This window comes from Pyrus communis, chromosome 11 (genome assembly GCF_963583255.1).
Source record: "Pyrus communis chromosome 11, drPyrComm1.1, whole genome shotgun sequence".
Classification (NCBI taxonomy): domain Eukaryota; kingdom Viridiplantae; phylum Streptophyta; class Magnoliopsida; order Rosales; family Rosaceae; genus Pyrus; species Pyrus communis.
In genome coordinates, this window is record NC_084813.1 from 6,902,932 (window position 1) to 6,917,777 (window position 14,846).

Sequence of the window (14,846 nt, forward strand, 5' to 3'; positions counted from 1 at the left end):
CACAATTCCTGCCAACATATGCCCAAAGCTTATGCTAATATATGTCGACAACGATTACTATTATTTTTAGAGACTTGTCGACGGTGGATGTAAGATACTGTGGACTAATGTTGAAGACTGTCAAGGCTTGTCAACTAAGGTATTTCATCGAGCACATAGTGCACACAATAGAGTCGCCCACAAGAAGAAAGAAAAGAAAGACAAATATGACAGAGGAAAATAGAAGAAGTAAAAGCATAAGGTTGTAAATTAGTTTGCCTTAACTATTTATAGAGGTTAAATACAATACACAAACAAATATACATGACTTTTTTGAAGTTGTTGGGATCAAAAGTAATTAATGACCTCATACTGGCTCCATCACTGCCTATGCATCTAAAATATCAAATGCATTACTTTACATTAAAAATTTGTTTATTACAAAAAAATTTGTTTATTCAAAAGCATAATAAAGTACATATTGAAACTAAATCATCCCAAAAAAAAAAAAAAAAAAAAAAAAAAAAAAAAACACCGGTGCATGATTCACAGTGGAGGTAGCCATGCTACAACAGCAAGGCTTCTCACCCTGTGCACTCTATCCTCCCGCACAGGGGCGGATGCATTGAGGGGTAAGGGGGTCAGCTGACCTCTCGAACTTCGGTGAACGTTCATGGATACCTTGGGTGTTGATCCATCGAACTTCGGTGAATGTCTATGAATACCTTGGGTATTGCCCTTTTGAAGATTAGAGTTGGCTTCATACATGCCCTTCAACTAACTTCAGGCCTATGAAGACTCGGTGAATGTCCATGGATACCTTGGGTGTTGCCCCTGCATACATTAACAGGTGTGCAGTGAGCCTTTCCAAATGACTTCAGACCTACCAAGACTTGATGAAATGGCGATATGCATGCTATTTTTGATAAAAAAAAAAAATTTCCTGCTATTCGTGCTGACCCTAATATTATTTCCTGGATCCACCACTGCTCCCGCACCAACCCTCCGAATTCAGGAACCGCCCGCAGGAATTTCGTAATAAAGGTGATAAGATAGCTTTTGATTTGCTCTTGTGAAGTTCAGCGTCCGAAGCTCGACTTTCACATAAGCAAGCACCTCTGAGCGGCGAAATTATGGCGTCGTAATTCGAAACCGCAGGGCCAACATTAGTGACGGTTGTATGAAGTGTTAAAACAGAAACGTTTGTTCTCCATCTGCAGATGTGTTTGCCAAAATCATACCAATGGCTCCTGCATCTTTCCCCACCTGTCCCTCCTGCACTCTGGGACTAATACCACTGTCACAAATCACAATATTCCCGGCAACAACGCTGCAATCCAAAGTTCCTTCCAAACACGAGGAGCTGGGATCAGAACAATCTATGGGGACATCTGTATAAAAATAGATAAAAGAATTAAGTTCATTTCAAAAAATTAATATGATAAATCGCTTAAAACTTTGGTTCATATAAATTGAAGAACGCTATGGCATTCCTATTGGTGATATGGCATCCCGCCCAACTAGAAAGAGTGTAGAAGGTACTCGCGTGTTTTGCTACATCATTTTGCTGGGTGGCATCCCTGTCGGTTCAAATCTTTGAAAAAAAAATTGAAAATTCTATTTTAGTGCAGAACAAAAATAACTTGAGAAAAAGATTGAAAAGGAACAAAAAGATTAACACTTTGTTTTGATGAAAAAATTTAAGATTATTAAGAAATTTTAAAATTAACGAAATTGAAATGACGAAATTTATTTTTTAGGATATGTGAATTTTCTTATTTGGTTAATCTAAAAAAATAATAGAATTTGAATACATAATTTGTATTTTTAAATTCTCATTTATAGAAATTGGAAATGACATGTATTACAAGAAATTTAAATTTGGAAATTGGAGATTTCAAATTCCAAATTCTCTTCCCATGTGAAAATTTTAAATTTTTAAATTTAATAATTCAAACAAGAAAATTGATACATATTAATTTATAAATTCTGATTTTTGTTGAAATTCTAAATTTATTTGTTTCGTAGAATATAAAAGAAATGGCTTATTAAATTTCAAATTTATGGATACGAAGTAATGGCCCTTTGGTTTGGTATTGCTGTGCTTTGAAAAAAAAACTGCTTCTGTTGTGCTGTGATAATAAGCAACTGTGAAATAAAACAACAAAGTGTTTGGTAAATTTTTTTGTAAAAGTGCTTTTGAAAAAAAAAAAAAACAATATTATAGTATTTGGTAAATTTTTATGTAAAACAGATATGAAAAAAAGCCGGTTTGTCAAAGCTGGGTTTTGCAACTTCTTGTTTTTAGCTTTTTGTCATCCAAAAATGTGAAAAAAAACTGAAGTTGAATGTTTACCAAATACAAAAATAGCTCCTAACTTTTATTGATACCAATCACCTCACTGCCAAACCGTGTTAGCCGGTCTATTTGCAGTAGCTCTCTCAGACAAGCAAAATTGAGAAGACGACGGCGAAGGGGGTAAAAGGCAAAAGAGAGAAGGAATGGGTTGGATCGGTGAGAGCGTAGACTCCATCAAATCCCTGCAGATTCGGCAGGTCCTCACTCAGGCCGTCAGTCTCGGTTCGTCAACCCTTAAACCCCCCCCCCTCTCTCTCTCTCTCTCGTTTTAGCGTTTTCTCTTTCTGGGTCGTATGATTCGGAATTCATACTTCCTATTATCTGTTTGGGTGATGAGAAAATGTGGGTGGCAATCAAATTGCGATGTTTCCAACGTTTACCTCTTATTTGTTTTGTCTTCTGGGGTTTAGGAGAGTAAAGCTTGACACTTTACTGGGATTATTCATAATTAAATGGTATGCCTTAATAATCACTGTTGTGAATGAATTATTTGTGGGTTTTATTGATTACTTAATGCCAATTGTTTTAGAACTAATGCCAATTATTGTAGTTTCTTCAATTTTCTATTTAATTTATGTGTTCAAGTTCTTATGACTTAGTAGTTTATATCTGATAGTCTCACTCTGTTATCAGAGTTGGATTTTGGAAGAATGATCAGTTGTTGTGGTTTCATAACTTTTCGGCAAATACTTTATATGGTTCTTTTTTGTATGTGATTTCTGTTTCAGGTATGATTGTCACATCTGCGCTTATAATATGGAAGGCGTTAATGTGTGTTACCAGCAGTGAGTCTCCCGTTGTTGTTGTTTTGTCTGGAAGTATGGAACCTGGTTTCAAGAGGGTGAGATAGTATAATGCTTGAATGTTTCAATGGTTTGGTACCAAGTAATATTTTGATCACCAGTTGTTGTATATCTGGATACATCTTATTTTATGGTAACCATATTTGAGGAAGCGATCGGTGATATTCCTCTTTGTTGTCCCTGGATTTATCTTTTCAGCAATGTGGTTTATCATTTTGTATCTATGTTACTTAAGTTACTTGTGCTGCTTAACTAATGGTAATAACTCATATGCTTTGCAGGGGGACATTTTGTTCTTGCACATGAGTAAAGAACCCATTCGTGCAGGAGAAATTGTTGTATTTAATATTGATGTAAGTTCCTTGTTGATTTTGTTTTAACTTGGTGTCACTCTGTTTTATTGTAATTACATCTTTTTATGCCTAGTTATTATCAGGTTTGGTAGGCAAGCAACCAGTTATGTACACAAATTTTGGAATTTTCTTCTTTCAAAAAATTTTGATCCCAATCTTTTAACTGTGAATATTTTAGTGCTAGTTTTTGCATGTTTTCTCTTTGATATTGATTAAGCATGTGTGTTATCAATAAACCTTAGAAAATAATGGAGTGTCTCTATTTAATGGTATTGTTTTCTCCTTTTTCAAGAAGCAAATACTAATATGCTCTACTTTCCCATGTCTATTTTATCCAGGGCCGTGAAATTCCAATTGTCCATCGCGTCATTAAGGTAAATAATACACTTTTTGACATTGCTAAATCATGTTGACTTTTGGCTTTTGAAATAAGAGGTGTCGTACTTTTGAGTTTCGTGAATGGAATAATGAATTTGGCAGCAAATATACAACTCTATATCTCAAGGAAACATGTTGTACGATCAAAAGCATCGATATTAACTCAAAGAGCGGACATTTTGTTTACTGCATTATGTTTAAATGATAGCCATAGTATCAGTCTTTCTTGGCATACGCCTTGGACCTAAGTAGGTTAAGTTGAGATTTCTGCAAAAGGACCATACCAAATAAGGAACCAGCTCCACACACAGACACATACACATGCACACCAGATATAGAGTTAGTCTATTAGATGGTTCCCAGATTGACCCCGCTTGCTTTTTCCCACAATTAGTTGATTATAACCATCTGTGGTCCAGTAAACATTGCTGATCAATGATTTTGCAGGTTCATGAACGAAAAGATACTGGAGAAGTTGATGTCCTAACAAAAGGTGCCAATTTCTTGAATAGATGTAAATACTTGTTACGTGTGATATAATCCTTGAAAGTCTTGATAATTAAAACTCTTTAAAGATGTATCACAAACTATTCATATTTTTTTCTTTTACCTCAGTACTTCTGCTGTTTCAAACATGCTGTCCGATTTATGTTTTGCTACTTGCCTTTTTCACTCAAATGTTCACCCCCTCTCTATCTGTTGTTTCCTCAGGAGATAACAATTATGGGGATGACAGGCTTCTTTATGCTAACGGTCAGCTGTGGCTACAACGGCATCATATCATGGGCAGAGCTGTAGGGTAAGAACTCTACCATTGCCTCATTTTTTTTGTTTCCCATTAACAAAAAGAGTTATTGCCTCTGTTCTATGGAACATGGGTAAACTATCATATTTTGTTGCTGGATTGGTATTTGAAGTGATAGTCTTGAAGTGATAGTCTTGAAGCTTAGTTGCTTCGTTCACTGTATTCATAATGAAGCCACCCAAAGTGATTAGCGAAACGAATTAAGCCATACCTAATTGACTAATTCTATCGTCTTTATTCTTACCCTTTTTTTCCCTCGTCTTCTTAAAATGAAAATAGAAGTCAAGTGATTATCATTTTCATGCTGTTATCGCACTTTTGCTCAATCCGTTATCATTTTCAGGTTTGTACCTTATGTCGGGTGGGTGACAATTATCATGACTGAAAAGCCTATTATTAAGGTTTGTTTCTCCTCCAAAAATGGTCTTATTAAACATGCAGACACAAACGATTTTATTCAAATCACAAATTAATCCCTTCTGTATCTTTTGTTCAGTATATTCTAATTGGCGCGTTGGGGTTGCTTGTTATAACATCAAAGGACTAAATGAAGCAAACTCCCGGGGTGGTCGATCTTCAAATGAACCGTTCGTCGCTGCCAGAAGCTCTGATCCTCCCCTCGAATCTGCTAAAGTTCTTAACTGTATAAGACACTTTTACATGATATATTACAGCAGAATAGTTGGTTGATGTGATTAACTTCCATTTGAAGTTTCTTCTTTCCTGAACTAAAATTTGGCTTCAAGTAATTTTTCGGTAACATTTTAGCATCATCAAGTGATGTTACTAATCCACAATGTTTATAAGTCCACCGTCCGTTTACGTTATAACACATGAATTTGTAATATCACATCACGGTGTTCCAATTTTCGAATGCCACATTGAACGTATTTTATAACATGTACTTGAGTATCAAGTATCCAGTTGCCCTCCTACCTAAAATAGGCAACACCAATCTCATTAAATATTTTATTTTGAAAGTGGATTTTCGCACACGCTTTTGTTTCATCTACACGTCCATGTGTTATTTCTATCATTGATCTCCTCACATGATGTTTTGTTTATGCAACGAGGATATGTAATAATGGATGAACAAGTCATCGGGAAATCGAGATCAATGAGTGATCAATAAGATGGATGGACAATGCTTTTACCAACAACATTCTTCCTATCTATGAACAATTTATATTTTTGAAGGATTCATAGGAGGTGAACAATTCTCCGTCCCAACGGGTTGTTCATGGTGGTTCTCCGCGTTGGTCTTGCCCACCGTCGGGTAGACTGAAGCTAAATGTCGACGGAGCATGGGAGAAGGAGAATTACGTAGGAGGTGTAGGAGTTATCATCAGGAATGATGAAGGATCTTTTATGGGTGCGGCTACCTACATGTTCATGGACGTGTTCTCACGCATCCAGGTGGAAGAATTGGCCATGAGAGTGAGTCTTGAAATGGTGGTTGAAAGGGACTTGAACAAGATTATTATCGAGAGTGATGCGTTTCAGATCATATCGGCAATGAAGGAGCCTTCGGTGAATTTGTCTCTCATTGGACCTATCATCGAGGACATCAAATTCTTACTGTCTATGGTCACTGAAGCTTCGGTTGCCCATGTCTGCCGTCAAGCTAACTCAGTAGCCCATAAATTGGCTCGTTTTGCCCTCCATGGGGGAGGAAATTGTACTTGGTTTGACGAAACTCCTGTCATTATAAATGATCTTCTTATGGAGGACATTTCTCTACCTTGTACTAATTAGCCCATTAAGAAATACATATCGCCTTTCATGGAAAAAAAAAAATGAACAATTTATATTTTTGAAGGATTCATGTCATAATATTTCTTTGAATACAAGTGTGATTCCACATTAATCAACACTAAAAACTGGAGAAGAGAGTTTGAATTCGAAACGCGGTATGTTAAAAAGAAAGATTCTAACCATTAGACATATCGACTCCTTGCAATTCTTGTCACAATGTCTGATATAGGGAAATTATTTTTCTTATTTTTCTCATTTTTCTTTGTTCCCATTAATAATTTTAATTTAGCTGTCCCAGCAACCGGTCACCAAAAATGTGTACTTGAGCAGTCCACGCTCCCTTACCATGGAGCCGCACGCTGTACCATCACAGTCCACAAGCACAACACAACGAAAAGACAACCTATAGAAAAACCTAAACCCCCAGTAAGGCCAAAACCCCCACCCCGACAGAGAATCCCAGCCAACTCTAATCACTTAACCAAATAACGTCCCCCTCAGATCCCCAATGCTAAAACCTCCTCCCTCTCTCACTCTCTAACCTTCTGGTAATTTAATTTGGTTACAGAGGATATACGATTCATTGATGGTGTTTGCGTTTCTGGGTTTTTGCTTTTGCACGCGGGCATTGAAGCTCCTTTCAGGTGGGTGCCTAAACCCTTCAATTTCAGCAAATGGATATGTTCCAGTTTCTGAAAATTTGAACAATATATGATAAAGTCTGTGATTTCTGGTTCTTTTGGTCGTTTGTATTTCTGGGTTCCTCAAATTTTGAAGTGGGTTTTCGATATTTTTTCGTTATGGTTTGTGTAGAATGCCGATGTTGATGGATGGATGTGCATTAATATTGGGAAACTCCTGAAACATGCTCTCTCTGCGAACAAGTCGCAGATTCTGTAATGCCGCCATTGCCATAACCTCGAATGATTGCCCTGCAGCTGCGTCCAATCGCGTTTTGAATACGAAACCGTTGGAAGAGCCTGCCCTGGTTAAGCTTAAAGCTGAGAGAGACCCGGAAAAGCTGTTTCATTTGTTTAAGGCCAACGCGCACAATAGGCTTGTCATTGAGAACCGGTTTGCATTTGAAGACATGGTGTCTCGGCTTGCTGGAGCTCACCGGTTTGATTACATTGAACATTTGCTTGAGCATCAGAAGAGCCTTCCCCAAGGTCGGCGAGAAGGGTTTATAATGAGGATTATAACATTGTATGGTAAGGCTGGGATGACTAAGCATGCTATTGATACTTTTTGTGATATGCATTTATATGGTTGTTCTAGGACTGTTAAATCTTTCAACACTGCACTCAAGGTTCTGACTCAAACCCGTGATTTAGGAGCCATAGAGGCATTTTTGAGTGAGATTCCGGAGAAGTTTGACATTGAATTGGATACATATTCGGTCAATATTGTCATAAAGGCTTTTTGCGAAATGGGTATTTTGGTTAAAGCATATCAGATAATGGTACAGATGGAGAAGTTGGGGATAAAACCAGACGTCATTACATACACAACACTGATGTCAGCATTTTATAAGGACAACCGGTGGGAAATTGGTAATGGTTTGTGGAATCTTATGATATTGAAGGGCTGTTTGCCTAATCTTGCGACTTTCAATGTTAGAATCCAGTATCTGGTATATAGGAGACGAGCCTGGGAAGCGAATAGATTGATGGGTTTGATGCAGAATATTGAGATAACACCCGATGAGGTTACCTATAATTTGGTCATCAAAGGTTTTTGTCAGGCGGGGTATCTTGAAATGGCCAAAAGGGTGTATTCTGCTCTACATGGAAAGGGATACAAGCCCAATGTCAAAATTTATCAGACCATGATTCATTATCTTTGTAAAGGAGGAGATTTTGAGTTGGCATATACTATGTGTAAAGATTGCATGCAAAAGAATTGGTTTCCGAATGTGGATACCATTCATACATTGCTTGAAGGCCTAAAGAAGGCAAACCAGCTTGGTAAGGCTAAGGCAATCATGGTGTTGGTTCGAAAAAGGGCGCCTCCATTTTCTTCAAAACAATTGGGTGCTTTGCAAACCATACTGACCAAGAGTTGAAATAAGATGGTGGACGGGAAAACTGAAAAGTGGTTGATTACATAACTGGACAGCTCAACAAGAGCTAGTATTCTTTTCACCTATTCAGTTGTGAAACTGCAGAGCAATTGACATGATTTTTTTAGTCATATGAAAGTGACATCCTGGTTCTTCAATGTTCAATAATTTGTATTACCACCTCAGTTGAATGGAGCTTTGAATGGACAGCTGTCACCCAAAATTGTTGTAAGTTCATTATGCAATGGCTCTCCTCTAATGCTGTAGTTAGCCCTTTTTGCATACTGTTGGGTAATTAGCGTCTATGATTTTGATTGGTTGTTCAATGCTTTCAGATTTGGTGGTGAAGAACAGAATGGTCAGGGAATAATGCCAAAGTCATCCCCATTAGATGTCATAGAATTCTTGTATGGGTAATTTAAAATATTTAATTTTGATGAAACAAGTATTTTAATAATTAATTTTACAAATATTATCAGAGGCTGTTGATTATATTAAGGCCTATAACTTATGCAGCTTCGGAGTAACACATAAGGATATAAGATTTGCCATTGGATAATTTATTTAGTTAGGTGCTCAACCATTACAAACCGAGCGCAGTGGCGTTTTAGGATTTAGATAGCCGACCCCACTTAGTTGATAAGGCTTTGTTGTTGTTGTTTAGGTGCACAACCATTAGTTGATCTTAACTTGAAGCTTTGGTGGTTTTGAACCACTAACCTCTGGGAAATTGTAAGTGTTGTTCTTATGTCCAAACTTGCCATGTTTTCTCGACCATTTTCTCAAGCTCTTAATGAACCACAAGATTAGAAACATGTATAGGTTTTATATTACACTGCAGAATGCATAAGAAAAAAAATCTTTTGATGACTAACATAGTACATGCTGAATGGATGGAAGGTAAAACGAAAATTTATCTGATGTGGCCGGGGAGTGGCTTGAGAATACCCTAAATTTGGAAGATAGATAAGAGGATATGCTATTCACACACTAATGAAAAAATGCTGGCTCAAATGTTGCTTACCCACTTGTCTGCATGCTGATTTTATTGTTGTGTATGTTTACTTGATATATATCTGCATATCCTCCTTAGCACGTTGATGCATGATTTTCATACGGTGTGAGTTCGCCTTACAGCTAGTATTTGCCTTTTCGTATTTCCTATTTCTTGGACTGGTAGTGTTTGCCTTAACTTGAGTACAACGTGTTTGTTACACAGATATTTCTCTAAGCCCTGTTCGTAGTGTGTATATTACTATATTTCTCTAATCCCTTTAAAAAATTAACACAAATGTGAAGGAAAACCTTTTTCTCTTCCCTCCCCCTGCTGTAGAAGTTCATTTCCATGTTCGGATCTGGCACCTAGACATCACCTCAGAACATTTAAAGATCGATTGAAATTCCAAACTTTGTGTTGAGAAAGCTTTTTACTATGGTGCACATTGTATAATGTGGATTAGCTGGACATGAAAGCGTCAAGATCTTTTTATAAAAAGGAGTCGATAGGAAATAACTCACATGGCTAGTTGGCTAGACTTTTCTTGTACATGAATTCCGATTTGTTACTTTCATTTTATTCTCTCCGAAAATATAATCAAATTATTTATTTGATATGATTTTATTGTACAGAAAATCCAATCATCTGCCACCCTGCCTCTCGAGGTGCTGAACAGTTTCTTTGGGTAAGGTTAATAAATCTAATGTACAGGTTTTCATTTTTGTTTTTGATTTGGTGGTGAGTGTACGTGTACATGTGCTTTCGTTTGTTGTGTGCGTCTATGATCGAGTGGATCATTTGATTGAGAATTGGTGTTAAATGTGTAACAGTTAGCGAAATGATTGGTAGATGAGTTTTTCATATTCTGGGTAGAGTGGATTATGTATCTGATTAAAATCTTGGCCGTAGGCAACAATGGGGAGCAGAGCGCAGCAGGCAGGGCGTCGATTCATAACACTTGATTTGGTGCATTCCGGGGAAAAGAAATAGAAGTTGAAAGTCTGAAGAGGATGAGGAGTTGCTGCATCATGAGCTGGATCTTGTCCTTCCGAAGTTATTACGCTTGTATGCTTGGCATGAAATCGTAGATCTCTTTTCAGCTCTTGGAATTTGAGTGTCAGAGAAGATGAGAAGATTGTTTGATTGCTCTTAAGTTATCACACTGAATTCTGAACAAGTGTTCTGCCTATCCAAAATTTTCCATTTATATCTCCGTCTGTTTGGTTTGGGGAATAAATTCTTTGAGAATGTAGGCTTGTTTGGAATTTCATAACTCATAAGCACTATGGTCTAGTAGTATTTATCTTCACTTGTAAGATAGAGTTTTAGGTTCGATTCTTGCAAATGCAAATTCGAACCAAATTATTATGGCTAGTCCATTATGAGACTTAATCCACTTTAATATTCTTAATTTAAATAATATCGTATGTTAAAAAAAATGTTGAAGTTTTTATTAAAAAACCAAGTGCTTTTTAGAAAAGCATACTGAAGTTCTTGAAGCACTCAGAACTGCCCGAAGAATCAGTCCTTATGCTAAATGTAGTTAGTGGTGTTTTTTAGTTGTTAGAAACCGATTGGGTGTGGACTTCCACGCCACACTGCAAGCTGCATGGAAGGGATTGTCCAGTTAAAACATAGCACGAGTTGTATAAACACATGTCATTTTTTTAACTTAGACAATACTTGGACAAAAAATTCGGAAGTTAAGGTTTGCCAATAAGATGTATTCTCGGTTAGACGAGCCTGAACATATGTTTTGTCCAACCATTCAATAGGCTGCTAGTACACACTCTTCACATAGATTATTTTCAACGGCTATGCAAGTGTGGATAGTTGATATGCTTGTCGATGACTCAATATTAGGTATTCAACCATGCTACGTGAGATGTCGTGTTGAGAACAATTTATATAAAACGAATTCAATGTGGCATGTTAATCTAATAATACAATATTATTAAAAATAAAAAAAATAAAAAATTTACGTAACATTATATTATTAAATAGAAATGTTAATAAAATTATGAATTCATTCCGTCGAAGTCCCGTGTCCGGAGTGTCGTGTAGACTTTTGAGATCAGGAGCATTAGTATTTGAAATGAAAATTAAGTTTAGCGCCTTTTTGTTGAAGCGAAAGGGTGCAGCGACTGTAATTCCAATCCAAGAGCAGCGTCACCTTCAAACCTCTGGACACTCACTCACAGAAAGCCTCAAGAAATCCAAAACCTCTTCACTCTCACATGTCTAAAACCCTTCTCTCTCGCATCAAACCCTTTCACAACCGAAAGCCCACTTCTTCTTCTTCTCCACCACCTCCCCACGTCAAGAGACTAGTCAATGACACCATCCAAATCCTCAGAACCCAACATCATTGGGAGCAATCTCTCGAAACCCAATTCTCCGAAACCGAAACGCTTGTTTCCGACGTTGCCCATTTCGTTTTGGACCGAGTGCACGATGTAGAATTGGGTTTGAAGTTCTTTGACTGGGCATTCAAGCGACCCTACTGCTGCTCTCCAGATGGGTCTGCGTATTCTTCGCTTTTGAAGCTTCTGGCGAGGTTTCGGATGCTTTCGGAGATCGATTTGGTGATGGATAAGGTGAAATTGGAAGAAGTAAAGCCGACCCATGATGCGTTGAGCTTTGTAATTCGAGCTTATGCGGATTCTGGGATGGTTGGTAAAGCTCTTGACTTGTATGATATTGTGGTTAAGGTGTATGGTGTAGTTCCGAGTGTTTTCGCGTGTAATTCGTTGTTATATGTTCTTGTGAAAAATAGGAGAGTTGACGTTGCACGCCGGGTGTATGACGAAATGGCTGAGAGAGGTGGCGGTGAGCATTTGTGTATGGATAACTATAGTACTTGTATAATGGTGAAGGGGTTGTGTAAGGAAGGGAAGGTTGAGGAAGGTAGAAAATTAATTGCGGATAGGTGGGGAAAGAGTTGTGTTCCAAATGTTGTTTTTTACAATACGCTTATTGATGGATATTGCAAAAAAGGTGATGTTGAAAGTGCTAATGTGATTTTTAAAGAGTTGAAATCGAAGGGGTTTTTGCCCACTCTGGAAACTTATGGAGCTATGATAAATGGGTATTGCAAAGAAGGAAAGTTTAAAGCGATTGATCGGCTTTTCATGGAAATGAAGGAGAGAGGCTTGCATATTAATGTTCAAGTACGTAATAATATTGTCGATGCTAGATGTAAGCATGGTAGCTTGGTTAAAGGAGTGGAGGCAGTAAAGCAGATGATTGAGAGTGGTTGTGAGCCAGATATTACAACCTACAATATTTTGATTCATAATTCATGCAAGGATGGGAAGGTTAAGAAAGCTGAACAGTTTATAAACCACGCGATGGAGAGAGGATTGATGCCAAATAAGTTTAGTTATACTCCTCTTTTTCACGCTTATTTCAGACAACAGGAGCACCGAAGGGCCTTGGATTTGTTTACTAAGATTACAGAAAGGGGATACAAACCTGATCTGGTTTCTTATGGAGCTCTCATCCATGGACTTGTTGTTTCTGAGGAAGTCGATGTTGCAATGACAGTTCGGGACAGAATGATGGAAAGTGGAGTAGTCCCTGATGCTCACATTTACAATGTTTTGATGAGTGGCCTCTGTAAGAAGGGGAGGCTTCCTACTGCCAAGTTGCTGCTTGGTCAGATGCTTGACCAAAATGTACCACCAGATGCATATGTTTATGCCACTCTGGTGGACGGGCTAATCAGAATTGGTGACCTTGAGGAAGCAAAAAAAATATTTGGGTTAACTATTGAAAAGGGTCTAAACCCCGGTGTTGTGGGGTACAATGCTATGATTAAGGGTTTCTGCAAATTTGGAATGATGACGGATGCACTTTCTTGCTTTGAGAAAATGCGGAAAGTGCATCATCGTCCTGATGGATTCACGTATTCTACAATTATTGATGGGTATGTCAAGCAGCATAACTTGGATGCTGCTCTAAGTTTCTTTGAACTGATGGTCAAACAGGGATGCAAGCCAAATGTGGTCACATACACCTCCTTGATCTATGGGTTTTGCCACAAGGGAGATTCTTGCAGAGCTGTAAAAACTTTCAAAGAGATGAAATCCATTGGCTTGGAGCCAAATGTAGTCACATATAGCATACTTATTGGAACATTTTGCAAGGAAGGTAACCTTGCAAATGCCGCCTCCTTTTTTGAACTAATGCTGAAGAACAAGTGCGTTCCTAATGACGTCACCTTCCATTATCTGGTAAATGGGTTCACAAACAATGAACCTGGTGCGATTCCAAAGGAAGTTAACGAGTCCCAACAAAATGAAAAATCTATTTTTCTGGGGGTTTTCAGAAGGATGATATCAGATGGATGGTTTCAAAAGGCTGCTGTTTATAATTCCATTATCATTTGCCTTTGCCATCATGGGATGGTTAAAACTGCATTACAGCTGTGTGAAAAGTATGTTAATAATGGCATCCTTCTAGATTCTTTTTCCTTTGCTGGTCTGCTGCATGGTATTTGCTTGGAAGGAAGATCCAAGGAATGGAAGAGTATCATCCCTTTTAACTTGAAGGATCAGGAATTCCAAACTGCTGTCAAATTCTCACGTATAATAGATGATTACTTACATCAAGGGAGAGCATCTGAAGCTACACATATTTTGCAGTCATTGGTCAACGACCTTATGTCTCGAGACCAACAAGTGGATCTTTAAAGACGTAAAAAGATAGGGAAGGACATCATCTTTGTTTTCTTCGCAAGCGAGTTGTCAGTTAGTAGACGTAGGCTTGCACTACAACGTGAAGTCAAATTTCCATCCGGTGACTTGATAAGTCAATCATAACTTCATTACAAATTGGTTCTCGGGGATCTAAATGAGTTTCTGTGCGTCCATGTACAAATCTTTTGGTAGGTGCTCTTAACAGATCGAACATGCAGGATTTAATCTGTAGGTTGCTTTTTTGTTTTGTTTTCTTATCATAGATTAATCTCACCTTAAGGTGTTTGTTTACGCAGTTTGGTTCCTCTCTAGTAAATACTCATATACCTGCAGATCAGATGTAATTAAGTTGAACGACATCAATCATACATGTTAGCAGGATACTGGAGCAAATGTGAATTTTGAGTCTGAGGTATTCAAGGAAATTCTTTCTTTTCTATCTTGTTTTAGAAAAGTAATGTATCGTAGTGTTATAGTGTTAACAGTAGTATGCTCCTCTTTGTCGGTTGGCAGCCAAGGAAGAGTTATTGTCAATTATACTGCAGGGTGGTGAACCCGTGAAGGCAGTGGTTACATTGGTTAAGATCTTCATCAGCTTCACGTAGCATGACCAGAATAATTCTGACCTTTTGTGGGTATGTTTACTGCATCCTTT

The 14,846-nt window shown here is 37.7% G+C and overlaps 4 protein-coding genes across 6 annotated transcripts; all 4 read left to right on the forward strand.

Annotated features, from left to right (window-relative positions):
• Positions 1–2,392: 2,392 nt before the first annotated feature.
• Positions 2,393–5,474, forward strand: LOC137707847 (uncharacterized). Its single transcript, XM_068446775.1, has 8 exons — positions 2,393–2,560; positions 3,067–3,179; positions 3,423–3,494; positions 3,833–3,868; positions 4,320–4,365; positions 4,584–4,671; positions 5,021–5,078; positions 5,174–5,474. Exons 1-8 carry the CDS (start codon positions 2,482–2,484, stop codon positions 5,222–5,224), a joined length of 543 nt encoding a protein of 180 aa, XP_068302876.1. The 5' UTR covers positions 2,393–2,481; the 3' UTR covers positions 5,225–5,474.
• LOC137708954 (uncharacterized) lies at positions 5,225–6,432 on the forward strand. The gene is made up of 2 exons (XM_068448111.1): positions 5,225–5,320; positions 5,884–6,432. The coding sequence occupies exons 1-2, from the start codon at positions 5,225–5,227 to the stop codon at positions 6,430–6,432; spliced, it is 645 nt and encodes a 214-aa protein (XP_068304212.1).
• A 397-nt stretch (positions 6,433–6,829) lies between these two features.
• On the forward strand, positions 6,830–10,882 carry LOC137708389 (pentatricopeptide repeat-containing protein At1g80150, mitochondrial-like). 3 transcript variants are annotated; one of them, XM_068447449.1, is made up of 5 exons: positions 6,830–7,076; positions 7,246–8,722; positions 8,830–8,907; positions 10,124–10,176; positions 10,401–10,882. In XM_068447449.1, exon 2 carries the CDS (start codon positions 7,298–7,300, stop codon positions 8,495–8,497), a length of 1,200 nt encoding a protein of 399 aa, XP_068303550.1. In that variant the 5' UTR covers positions 6,830–7,076; positions 7,246–7,297; the 3' UTR covers positions 8,498–8,722; positions 8,830–8,907; positions 10,124–10,176; positions 10,401–10,882. The 3 variants fall into 3 exon arrangements, with proteins under 3 accessions (XP_068303550.1, XP_068303548.1, XP_068303551.1); XM_068447447.1 differs by having other exon boundaries at positions 6,830–8,722; positions 8,830–8,901; XM_068447450.1 differs by lacking the exon at positions 10,124–10,176 and having other exon boundaries at positions 6,830–8,722; positions 8,830–8,901.
• A 704-nt stretch (positions 10,883–11,586) lies between these two features.
• LOC137709476 (pentatricopeptide repeat-containing protein At1g52620-like) lies at positions 11,587–14,603 on the forward strand. Its single transcript, XM_068448572.1, is given in 3 exon segments — positions 11,587–11,717; positions 11,719–14,379; positions 14,488–14,603. Coding segments are annotated over 2 exon segments (2,598 nt in total). The 3' UTR covers positions 14,186–14,379; positions 14,488–14,603.
• Positions 14,604–14,846: the final 243 nt, after the last annotated feature.

What these genes read in the sequence shown, in the direction of transcription:
- LOC137707847 (XM_068446775.1), top strand. Translation starts at nt 2,482, where the DNA reads ATGGGTTGGATCGGTGAGAGCGTAGACTCCATCAAATCCCTGCAGATT. An exon ending in CACTCAGGCCGTCAGTCTCG is followed by an intron (nt 2,561 to 3,066) that starts GTTCGTCAACCC and finishes TTTCTGTTTCAG; the next exon opens with GTATGATTGTCACATCTGCG. An exon ending in TGGAACCTGGTTTCAAGAGG is followed by an intron (nt 3,180 to 3,422) that starts GTGAGATAGTAT and finishes TATGCTTTGCAG; the next exon opens with GGGGACATTTTGTTCTTGCA.
- LOC137708389 (XM_068447447.1), top strand. Translation starts at nt 7,298, where the DNA reads ATGCTCTCTCTGCGAACAAGTCGCAGATTCTGTAATGCCGCCATTGCC.
- LOC137708954 (XM_068448111.1), top strand. Translation starts at nt 5,225, where the DNA reads ATGAAGCAAACTCCCGGGGTGGTCGATCTTCAAATGAACCGTTCGTCG. An exon ending in ATCTGCTAAAGTTCTTAACT is followed by an intron (nt 5,321 to 5,883) that starts GTATAAGACACT and finishes AAGGATTCATAG; the next exon opens with GAGGTGAACAATTCTCCGTC.